We start from the raw sequence: 12,614 nt of genomic DNA, 5'->3' as shown, positions 1-12,614 counted from the left end.
GCTGAGCCGAAGAAGCCGGTTCTCGACAAACTCTACTAACTTTACTCAACTTCGTTCTACTTCGACTCGACTTCAAAATACCGCATTTAGGACACAACGTCAGGGTAACCTGTGTATTTTTACCTTCATGCACTGTAACTTTGACTTAAGTCGCTTCTTAATTAGTAATTTTGAGCCCTCATTTTTGTGCGCTGGCTAGATTTTCTTGTGCGCTGAGAATGTGCGAGCAGTGCGCAATTGCGCACGCGCGCAGCTTAGAGAGAACACTGACTGCAGCTACAGCTGTGAGACATATAAAAAGCATCATTAATAAAATCTTTAAATTGCAATATAATGTCAGAGACCAGAAACGGAGACGGGACCCACTTGCGTTCGTTTTACTCAGCTTTATTTATAAGGAGGAAAGGGCTTGCACCCACGAGCCGGTCATCGTTGGTCACGGGTAGCAGATCGCTTGGAACACGGAAGTGGCACTTCCGTGGCGGGCAAAGGCAATGTCGAGAGCAGGGGGAAGAACAGGTCGATGGACGGGACGGGGGAGGAGAAACGTAGTCGGGTTCAGAAAAAGAGGTCGGCGCCGGCAATTAAATGGGAATCGGGACAGGATTGAGTCAGGAGTCAAAAGTGCTTGCCTAGCGTGGGGCTGAGGTTCGCAGATGGTCTGACAACCGGTAACAGAAAGCCGGGGGTTTAAAAAGTGATAAGCAGCCAATCAACGTCCAAGGAAGTTGGTGCCGAAGGGGCCGACTCAGGTGCCTCGCATCAGTAATCGTGACATATAATTTAGTAATACATGTATAGCCACATTCGACTCACCAAAAATCCTTTTTTGTTTGTGCACAAAATCATGAATATTTAAATTAGTCTGTTATACAATTTATCCGTGTGTTTCAGTTCTATCAATAAGTTGTTTTCTATCTACATCGAAGCTAATGCTGAGAGACGACGAGCCTGTCCTGTCATATTTCTGACAAGGTTTTATTTGTTTGAGAGCTGAAAATGTCCCTTGCACAGAAGAAGAAGACACTGGGGATATTTTTATTTACCTTTTCGTTATGATACTTCCATTACTGCCCATTAACCAATCATAGTTTTTGAAACAGCTGCCATTTCTGTAGGCCCTCTAGAAGGCCATAGTTCTTTATCATCACTTGTCTTATGTTTCAGGGCCCGAAGAACTGATTTTTGAGGCCTCTGAGTAGTTGTCTGACCCAGAGAACAAGTAATGGCTGAAAAGTTATTGTTTAATGCTTAAATACAGAAGCACATATCTGGGCGCAGCACAACCAGGGGAAGAGCAATGAAAGGAAGCTGACGGAATAATTAGAATTATGTAAGAATTATTAATGGACGAAGCATAATTAACATCACATGAATGAGCTGTTTTTAGGCCAGCATGGAAGGCCCTGCAGGCCTTGACGGGGCGCCACTGCTCCCAACACTGATTTTGATGGCACCTTGAATCTGGAGATGTCGAATCCTAAGACTCTTACTTTGAAGTCGTCAAGCAGAAGCAGTATTGTCGGCCTACTCGCGCTTGACTGTGGTCCTCAGCCTCCTCTTCATCCTGCAGGATACCCCAGTTAACACACTCCTCTCGAGAGGCGTGAAAATGGACGACGTCCCGCCAATCGTTCACATCTCCATCTCGTTGTGGATCCAACCCAACGATGGAGACGTTTTCTTCAAGGTGGACGGAAGCCGATTCGGGCAAACCCGAACCGTCAAGCTCCTTACAGGCTCCAAATACAAAATCCAAGTCCTCGTCAAGCCCGGAACCGTTGAGGCTACGTAAGAAAAACAAACAAGCGTAATAAATAAATAGTGATATTACTAAGCAAAAGGATTTCCTTTGCAGACTAAAATCTTTATTAGATAGTTAGTAATATATGTCCTTCATGGAATATGCGGCGTCACCTGACCTCGCGACTACACGATAATGGAGCAAACACGCTGCGGGCTAAGCGACGCTCATTCAACGACGACGCGCGGATTATTAAGGGTTTAAAATAGTATATGTGTTTTTACATTTATTACATTAGTATTGCGAAATTGGAAGAGTATACAATATAAACTATTTCCACCTAAACCTTAAGCGCCCTGGAATCCATCGAAATGCATTGCAGCATTTTGTTTGATATGCTGATATACAATACTGCCATTTTACCTGTTAATGTTGATCAATTATAGTTTAGAAAACAGGTACGCTGATATTGGTTGTCCAGTCATCAGTTAAATGTTTTATTCAAATTTTGAAAACTGTTCCTTTACTCAAATTCTACAAATGGCTATCTTAATCAAAAGACTTTTGAGGGCACACTTGACTTAATATTGATATATAAAATGAAATGATCTGCATTTATATAGCGCTTTTCAAGTCAATGACTTCCCAAAGCGCTTTACAATGTGCTCCACATTTCCCAATAGCGGCCTTGCAGCCATCTAAGGCGCTAACCTGCTTATTGGGGGTATTAGGGGTTCAGTGTCTTACCCAAGGACACTTCAACATGTAACACGGGCGAGCCGGGATTCGAACTGGGATCCCTTGATCCCAAGACGAGCGCTCTACCTCCTGAGCTACCGCCCCGTAATATCACTTTTCATGAAGCAGATTACAGCCTCCCGTGTGAAGTTTGCATGTTCTCCCTGTGTTTACATGTGTTTCCTCTCACATTTCAAATATTGGTGACTCAATTTGCATGTCTCCATGTGCCCTGCAAATGGCTGGCAACCAGGGTGTCCCACAGCACCACTGCAACCCTACTGAGGGTAAGCAGTGCAGAAAATGGATAGATGTATACTTTCCACAAAATGAAACGAGTCTGCAGCCCCTAACCAGTATTCGTTAAAATGGGACCTAAGCCACAACCCTTAAAAATGAATTACTTAAAGTAACATGATAAGTAATTACTTATAAGGGTTTACTTTAAGTTAGGCTTTTGCACTCAATTTACTACATTCTAGAGTTACACCTTTAAAATTCCTAATTTGTTCTTATTTTTTTTACCCACAATCTTTTTTTTTATTCAAAGGTACACTGTATAAAACCTGAGCACTAGATTTTGTAGTACAGTGGAACCTCGGTTCTCGACCATAATCCGTTCCAGAACCCTGTTCGAAAACCGATTTGTTCAATCACCGAAATCGTTTTTTTTCCATTAAAAGTAATGTAAAATCGTTTTAATCCGTTCCAACACCCTGAATGTTTACCACGAACGTAAACATGAAGCTATCCCAGGCTAATCGTACGTTCGCGTTACTGTTACTGTACTGGAAAATGTACTGTACTGTTTTACACGTTCATACGAAAGATTACGCTAACATGAACGTGTAAAAATAAAAAAATGAGGTCGTTTACACGTCATTTAGCACCCAGGTCTCCACAACAAGTCGTGAGCGGTTAAAGGATAAAGAAAAGATTTATGAATAGGATTTCTTACCTTTGTGGTGGTCTGCAGAAGCCATGCTCTATTCCCTCGAAAGAAGGGAAACTCGCAAATCTTCTTCATATTTTGCTATTATTTCTTTCTTAAATGCAATAGTTGTACGCACTACTCTTCTTTTTTCACCTGTAGCAACTTTGCTGCTTGCACCAACCTTCTTCCGAGGCATAATTGGGGGTTAAAACACTCCGTTTACCGATATTAAAAACGAAAGCAAAAAGGAGTGCGCGCTCACGTGACAACAGTTCTTCACGAGGGGTGGGGGCAATCTACACCCGTATGCCGCTCAGCATCGCCCCTAGCGTACCGCCGTTCGAGCTCCGATTTTTTTGAACGAAAAGCGAAGCAAGAATTTCTCAAAATTTTTGGTCGAGAACCGATTTGTTCGAACTGAGAGGCGTTCAAAAACCGAGGTTCCACTGTATTGTGTAATGTAGGGGTTGGCAACAAACAGCTCTGGACCCACATGCCTGTCTTTGGCGCTCCCTAACTTTTTCCACAACAGTTGGATAAAGGAAAATTATATTTTTTCTCCAGGAGGACAAACATGTCACAAAAATTCTAAATTAGAAAAAATAAGAATTCAACTTTGTGGAGCTTTTACTTGTTTTTAAACGTCTTAATGGTCTTGGGACATTTTACGTCTGATTTGCTTTTATTACATTAGCACTTGCGGCCCCTGACGTCCTGGCTGTAGATTCTTGACTGTCCCTGGGTCTCATCATCTCATCTCACCTGCTGCACCCCTTATCCTCAGCGGGGGTGCTGGAGCCCATCCCAGCAGTCATCGGGCAGTGGGCTGAACTGGTTGCCAGCCAATCGCAGGGCACACAGGGACAGACAACTCACTCGCTCAGTCACACCTAGGGACAATTTGGACCGGCCAATTCACCTGAAATGCATGTCTTTGGAATGCGAGAGGAAACCGGAGTGCCCGGAGGAAACCCACGCAAGCACGGGGAGAACATACAAACTCCACACAGTAAGGCCGGGAGCTGGATTTGAACCCACGTAGGAGGTTCCCACGACCTCAGAACTGTGCCGCACACGCGCTAACCACTGCGCCGCCGTGCTGCCTGTCCCTGGGTCGTGGACCTAAATTTATGGTGAAGCAGCATTCAGCCCCTTTGGTCCTCACCTATGGTAGGTTGCCAGAGAACATCAGGTCTGCGAGGACCCTTGATTTTTTTAAGAGGTGGCCCAAGACCAACTTTTTTAGTATAGCTTTTAATTGATCATTTTTATTTGCAGGGATCAGAATTTTCCGCGGATCCGCGGATTTCCGCTGTTTTTGAACCCCAAAGGTCATTCCCGTAAATCGTCTAAATTCGATGAGAAAATATTTTGGGGGGGGGTGAGGTATGATACGTGACTGTTTCATCACCCCAAGTTAGCATTTAGACCATTGGTCGATAGGTTCGCTGATAACCAATCAGCGGAGCTTTTGTTCAGAGCATTGGCTTTCTCAAACATGGCGCTCCTTCCGGTCTTTTCAAACGGTGAAATGAGTGTTTGAAAAAGTAAATATGAAAATACTAAGAAAAGAAGACGAGGCTTTTGTCTCCGAGATTGATAAAGGAATCAAGAATAAATTTAAGTGGTCATGGCTGGAGAAGACTGTCACAGTAAACGTTAAAATCGGCGCAAAGATCGAGGAAGTTACAGAAACTTTGAGCCAGTTCATCGCAAAGTGTGATGTTCCAGGGAAAGCAAAGTGTCTATACTGTGTCGATCTGATCAATTATGGTACGTGAGGTTGTGTGGCACTGATCAATCATGCTAAAATGAACAAGCACAAGGCAAAAATAGCTTGCCGGCGATCAAATTATGCACTCGGATCCGCATTTAAAATCGGCAACCACCGGTTCAACATTATTGGCCGTTTCAAATCCTTCCACTTCAAATACTAGCAGCAGTCAACCACTGGTTCCCCTGTGTGACAGAAAATCCCAATCTGAGGTATTTATAAATATATTTATTTATGAAATGATTTTATCTTTTGTGTTTATACAATATTTAGAACAGGATAAACAAAATTTAAAATTTGTTATAAACATGATTAAAATAGATTATTTTGTATCATCATGATCATGTTCAATATTACGAATGCTTTTAATGTCAATATATTATTATTTTTTTAATTTATATATATATATATATATATATATATATATATATATATATATATATATATATATATATATATATATATAATACATGGTTTCTGTTTTGTTGGATTTAATTCATTCTAGTGCAATTTTCACATAGCAAATAAGATAAATGCTGTTGACTTCAGGGGGGCTTCGCCCCCCTGAGCCCCCCACCGGGCTCCGCCCTGGACCCTGGCTATTTCAGCTGAAAATGAAAATCTCCATTCTGATCCCTGTATTTGTTTCACTTTTGATCTTTTACTGTATCATATTCACTCTTACTTCACATTTTTTATGCTTTGTTCTGCGGTTGTTTCTATGTATACAGTATTTTTATATTTCGGGGTTTCCTCATTTGGGGTAAAATGTGGTTCAATGATGAAAATCCTAAGGCTGCCATCCTAATAGTGTGGATAAGCCTCCCTTTGTCACGAGACCGGACCAGATCGGAGGCAGGAGGCAGGAAGGATGAACTCAATCGCGTAACGACCAGTTACATTTATTTAGCAAAATAAAAGTTGTCCAACACTCAGGGACAAAACAAAACAAAAAAAGGCTTACAGGCAAACAGGAACTCAGACTAGAAATACTCACAAAACAGGCTTTTACTCAGAACGGGCAAACACAGGTTTCCTCAGGACAAACAGAACAGATTAATGCAGAACAGAAAACGCAATGAACCAGCCCAGCAATACCCACAACCCGCCCTTAAGAAGCACACACGCAAATTAGACGATCTATTACAGCCGGTCGCCACGGCGACCATGCTGGACATGACACCCTTGGGTACCTTTTCTCACTTACAGTTGTTAGTCTGTGCCTTTCCATAATCATATTTTATTTCTATTTTATTTTTGTTTTTACTGTATTTTATCAATTGTGTTTGTCTCTGTATTACGTGTCTCGGGTTGGGCGGGGATAACTGAGGGGATTTTATTGTCTTATTGTACACTAAATGTTTTTATTCAGGGCTTTGAGTGGCAATTTATTGCTTGAAAAGTGCTTTACAAATACATACATCCATCCTTCCATCCATTATCTGCACCGCTTCAATAGGGTCCCGGATGGTGCTAAAGCCCATCCCAGCCATCTTCTGGCAGTGGTCAGGGGACACCCAGAACTGGTTGCCAGCCAGTTGCAGTGCACATAGAGACAGACAACTAACTTGGTCGCTCATTCACAACTAGGGACAATTTGGACCAGCTAATTAACCTGAAATGCATGATTTTGGAATGTGGGAAGAAACTGGAGTTCTCAGAGGAAAACCACGCAAGCATGGGGAGAACATGCAAACTCCACACAGGAAGGCTGGTAGCTGGATTTGATCCCATGACCTCAGAAATGTGCCGTGGACGCACCAATCACTCAGCCGCCGTGCGACCCTTTACAAATACATTTGAATTGATTGTATTTGAAAAATGAAGGTTGATGGATTTTTGCACCATTTCTATTCAAATGAATAGTGTTTTTAAATCAAGTCAAGCCAAATCATGTTTATTTGTGACACCCTTAATCACAAGGAGTCTCAAACGGCTTCACAGACAATTGCAAAATACAGACTATTGTCACACCAAACTCAAAACCTCAGGAAAATGAAGAAACTTTTATTTTATCTTAATGAATTCTGTTTTTTTAAGATTAGGATGTGCTAAATCAGGGGTCTCCCCCATTTTTAAGCCAAGACTTACTTTTTGTAACTAATTAGCGCAAAGGACACCCTTTAATTTATGGTGATACTATGTTTTTACTATGTTATTACTAGGTTAATTATTGGAAGCAGTGTTAAATGGGCTCAGCCGATCCCCCCAATAATTAATTAATCTCCACTGGCAATGACATTATAAGGCCAGATTGGCTCAGGTAACAAATCATAGCTTGCTGTTTTCTGAATTTAGGCACGTAACCTTTGCAAGCTGTAACCACAGAAATGCCATTTTCTGTCGACAGAGAGTTTCAGACAAAGCAGTGAGTAATACATGCTGAGTTATTGATAGTGTGCGTGTATGTGTGTGTATTGGTCAGAAACATGAACATCGGTGGTGTGGTTTTTCCGCTGGAGGAGCAATCTCGCGATGCTGATCAGGTTGTCTATCACGGACGCTACGATACGGAGGGCGTACCGCACACCAAGAGTGGAGACCGCCAGCCCGTCGAAGTTAGCATACAGGTCAGAACACTGAGGCCGCAATTTGTACACACATGTTTTAGAGGGCCTGGCAAAAGTTTTGATGGGGTCGATACTGGACAAGACGGGACAGACAGGCTTAATATAGAAACTGTATATCGAATTTAAACAGGAAAAACTAGACGGGAATGAAACTGGAGATAAATAATAAACAGGACAAAAATAGATGGGAAAGATAGCGGACAGTAAACACAAGCAGGAAACCGGACAGAGTCTAAACCCACATCTTGCGGGTGCAGAGGTTCGTTGACGCACTGACAAAGGGAGAGTGAGACCACTGAGCTCAATTAGAAGGGAAGCCAATCTGTCAACGAGCCGCAGCTGGCGCCACATGTGTGAGGCCAATTAGGCACCATAGCAACCGTGACAGTACAACCTAATTTTGTTGCAATCACAGCCACAAGTCTCTATAGGTTTTGCACATCTTGAACCAGAAATGTTTGCCCGTTCTGCCTTGCAAAACAACTCAAGTTCCTCAAAGCCCCAATATGTAATATTTGACCTCTAGATGGCATTGTGTTGTCTGGTGTACAGCGTGGCGGCTGAGTGCCAGACAAACATAGCAGCGACCTAAGTGAGGATTCCACCTTATATGTTAAATACAAATTTCTCAACCTATCATTTTTTTAATAAAAATGAACATGGTTATGATAGTTAGTGAATTGTTGCTTTGTATTCAGATCTATGTTTTTTTTAACTAAATAAAAGTTGTTTGAACCACTAGGAGGCACTAAATATTGCACGCTGTTCCATTAAGGTTTGATGGTGATGATTTGTGCACAATATTTTTGGGGATCTTTCCATGCCCTATATGATAGAGGTCTGGATTTTGGCTTGGCCATTCTAACACCTTTATGTTGTTGGTTTTCAACCATTCCATTGTAGATTTTGCTTCGTGTTATGTAAGGAACGTTGTCCTGTTGGAAGGTGATCTTGTGCCTCATTTTCAGATCTATTCGAGACTCCAACAGCCAAATAGAGGCCAGAATCACCCTGTATTTGGCTCCATCCATCTTCCCATTAACTGTAACGATATTCAGTCCCTGGTTAAAAAAAAGCAAACCCTAGACCATGATGCTGCCACCACCCTGTTTGACAGTGGGGATTTTGATTTCAGGGTGATGTGCAGTGTTACTCTTACACCTATTGTAACGCTTTGCATTCGGCTCAAAAGTTAATTTTTTGTTGACCAGAGCACATTGTTACACATGCTATTTGTCTCCCAAATGGCTTTTTGCCAATTCCAAACACATGCAATTTTTTTCAATTTAAATCCCATCAAATATATGTCATGTATTAAACAATCAGAAAAATGTAAACCACAACCCATGATTTTGGTTTCAGTGATCCATTGCTGTAAATTGACCGACTTTGGGTCATCTTTTTTCAAATGAGTGTTTTCCGAGTGTGATGCAATTCCTCAATACCTTTCGACTATGAGCTAACAAATGCCTATCCACAATAAATGTAGCTAACAACTGAACACATATTTTACTCCAACATGTAAGTGAAGTGAAAATGCCTAATAACTTCCTGTTTTTGTGTTTGCAGTTTGAGCGAGCTGGCACTTTCGAGACAGTCTGGCAGGCCAAGTACTATAACTACTACAAGCGCGAGCACTGCCAGTTTGGTAACAAATTCAGCAGCATCGAGTACGAGTGCAAACCCAATGAGACGCGCACTCTTATGTGGATCAACAAGGAGGCGTTCATCTGAGTGCTTCCGCTATTCCTTTATTTATTAGCTGTGATTGGGGGGGGTGGGGGCGTGTGGTATTGTACGATTGTGTATAGCCTCTTTTCCACAACACTGGTTCTCCACCAGATCTTGCCACGCTGCTAAACCTGATATGTTTTTCAAGTATTAAGCGGTGGCAAACAGGAAGTGGCCAGAATTATTTTACTTTCATGCAATGCAAACACTAGCCACGTGTAACACATTTTGGTTGCCAATTTGAATGTTTCCTCGTCTACAATAAACAATATATGATATATTTTTTTACTTTATTTTCACGCAATGGTGACGAAATGAGAAGTCTCCATTAGACGTTGGTTCCGTGTGGCTCTTATTAGCAGCTGCTCCATTTTGCCTTCCCCCAGAATGTTTACAAACTCTGAACCTAGGGTAAACAATCCAAACATCCTGTCAAAATGCTGGAACACTGCAGAGTTAAAAACAACACCCACTTTTGGACACCACCTGATGACATCTTCTCCTGGTTGAAAGCTACTGTCACTTTTTGGGTGACTGCTAAGAGTAGAACTATATTTGTGTATGTTATAATATGTTGGCCAATTAAATGACGGTGTGGATAGGCATCACAAAAGACAGAACCTGCAAATATCCTAGTGATCATTACCAAGTCATTGCTGGAAAAAACAAAATCTCTCCCTTTAGACAAAACCTTTCTTTCGACTCCACCTGGTGACGTGTGATACACAAAGGGTGAAAACCTAGTTTTTGCCCATTTTTTTCCCACAGACAGCAGCATGGATAGCATCTCATCTCAGAAGGTCACTTGGCGACAGTCTTTAAGAACCCTTCCACACGCAGAAAATTGATTTGAAAGGACGGTATTTGGGTCCTACAATGGCCATCGGTGTACAGAACCAGTACTGTGGAAAAAGAGACTTAAGTGTTGTGGGTGGCCCGATGGCAGGCATTCTGGGAAATTGAATCTTCGGTCGTCAATGTAACATTTGCTTGACATGCCGGCGGCACGCTCGTCATCGCTTCCGAGATCATTTCTTGCCAATTGTTTTTGTTTAATGTATTTTCCTTGATAAAAACAACAAAAAAACTGACTCGTTTTCTATTTTCTTGAATGAAACATTAGATTGTGATGATAAAGCTTCAGAAAACACTTTTGTCATGCAAAATATAGTGATGTACCAACACTCATTCATGAGTTAGTTCGGAAAATGTTATTCAGGTAGGCTACCTGAAAAGAACAAAACTGTTTTTTTTTCCCAAGGAGCTCATTTTTTTTGCTCTATGACTATATAAAAGCATCATTACTTATTTGTGTTTTCGTGCGTGTGTGTATGTGTATGTACTCGTCTTCTCAGCCCTTATCATAGATTTTAATCAAGAAAGGACCATTGGTTAGTTACTAATAAGATGCTGTCTTATATAATCAATGCTGAGAAAAAAAGCCCCACATACCTCCATCGCTTGTAGAGGGGATGTCAATTCTTGACAGTGAAAAATAATAACCTCATAAGACAATATTAAAACTTTGTTTTTCGGGAAAACAACACAAAAATGGAATTCATTTTAAATTGGTGACATTGTAATAAATAGATTGAAAAAGACATATTTAATATATATTATATATATTAACTATCGCCCCCAAAGTTAAAGAAACACATGTTACAATTATGAATAATATCTATCCATTTAAAAAGTTATGAAAATCAAATTTTAAAAATAAAGATAATATCTAGCCCACTCGTGTCATCTACACTTTTCCCACCAATTGTCTAGAGATCATATAACGTTTGGAGTTACAGTATTATACAGAACAAAAATTATGAAAACGCAGTAAATCGTGTTATATGCACAGCAACATTTTTCATACACACACAAAAAAAAAAAAAGGTGTAAACCTGTTTTTCAGAATTTTGTCAGTGAATATTTTGGGGGGAGTTTATTCTTTAAGTTAGATAAAATTCTCGATGTCCAAAATATATACATAACCTACTTAAAAGTCCCCCCCTTGTATTGAATTGAACATGTCAGAATTTTTATTTTACAATATTTATTTACTTTTTCCTCTGTATTTCACAGCGCTTTCTGTTCCTTTGAACCTGGTGACTGTATTGTTGTTTTGCCTTTTTATGCCTAATTGAGTTCGGATTGATGCAAAATTCAATAAAAAAAAAAAAACAATAAATAAACATTCCCCCCACATGCAATGACGCGCCTACTCTCAGGACCCCAGCAGCTGCCCCAGGTGCCGAAGACACGACTACACGCTTTGCAAAACTAGCAGTAAGGGCCATAAAATGAAGTACAACCAACAAGACCACACCAACAAGAAAGTATAAACATGATTGAAATAGCATGTAATGATTAATGCAAATCAATGCCAAACTTATTCCACAGCATCTCTTCATGTATCCTTTCAATCACTTCATGCACTCTTTCACACGTGTCGCATTTACATATACATTATGCACTGATAGACGAATGGTGTCATCATAATTTCAAACATTCTTATTTTAATTTAAATTGCTGACACAAGAAAGACAGATGACATCTGAGTTTGAAAGTAAAGGCTTAGTTTGCTTAAAACAATATTTTATTTTTAATGTGAACTAAAACAGCATTTCTTGTCTGCCATGTGAAAAAGTTTTTTTTTTGCCCAATTCACTTTATTACGTAGTTTAAAAAACAACTACTTGATCTTAGTACCCTCCATTTCATTCACAAAGTGACATTGTTCATTTAGCTAAACAAAAGTTAGTAGTAATTGTCTCATCTCATCTCATTAGCCGTACCGCTTATCCTCAGTAGGGTCGCGGGGGGCTGGAGCCCATCCCAGCAATCATCGGGCAGTGGGCAGGGGACACCCTGAACTGGTTGCCGGCCAATCGCAGGGCACACAGGGACAGACAACTCATTCGCTCATTCACACCTAGGGACAATTTGGACCGGCCAATAGTAATTGTATTGATACTTAATTTGTTTTGTCTTTTATGAGCAAATTTGGTATTGAAGTAATTGAAAGTAACATTACTGCAATTTTATGGTATTAGGATTATGTTACTGATGACATTTTTTCAATAGGCAACTAGTAACTGTATCGGGTTACATTTTTCAAGTCAGAGTCCA

General features: G+C 40.6%; 1 protein-coding gene across 1 annotated transcript; it reads left to right on the top strand.

Annotated features, from left to right (window-relative positions):
* The first annotated feature begins 1,510 nt into the window (after positions 1 to 1,510).
* Positions 1,511 to 10,582, top strand: cnrip1a (cannabinoid receptor interacting protein 1a). The gene is made up of 3 exons (XM_088342348.1): positions 1,511 to 1,791; positions 7,616 to 7,760; positions 9,330 to 10,582. Exons 1-3 carry the CDS (start codon positions 1,613 to 1,615, stop codon positions 9,492 to 9,494), a joined length of 489 nt encoding a protein of 162 aa, XP_088198474.1. The 5' UTR covers positions 1,511 to 1,612; the 3' UTR covers positions 9,495 to 10,582.
* Positions 10,583 to 12,614: the final 2,032 nt, after the last annotated feature.

The sequence above is a fragment of the Urocampus carinirostris genome, chromosome 8, assembly GCF_059441175.1.
Source record: "Urocampus carinirostris isolate Australia breed hairy pipefish chromosome 8, RoL_Ucar_1.0, whole genome shotgun sequence".
NCBI lineage: Eukaryota > Metazoa > Chordata > Actinopteri > Syngnathiformes > Syngnathidae > Urocampus > Urocampus carinirostris.
Note: the sequence above shows the minus strand (reverse complement) of the source record. Positions and strands in the feature narration are given on the sequence as shown.

Excerpts from the sequence above, each read along its gene's own strand:
- cnrip1a (XM_088342348.1), top strand. The coding sequence starts at position 1,613 with ATGGACGACGTCCCGCCAATCGTTCACATCTCCATCTCGTTGTGGATC. Across the intron at positions 1,792-7,615 it reads CCCGGAACCGTTGAGGCTAC|AAACATGAACATCGGTGGTG; the intron begins GTAAGAAAAACA and ends TGTATTGGTCAG. Across the intron at positions 7,761-9,329 it reads CCGTCGAAGTTAGCATACAG|TTTGAGCGAGCTGGCACTTT; the intron begins GTCAGAACACTG and ends TTGTGTTTGCAG.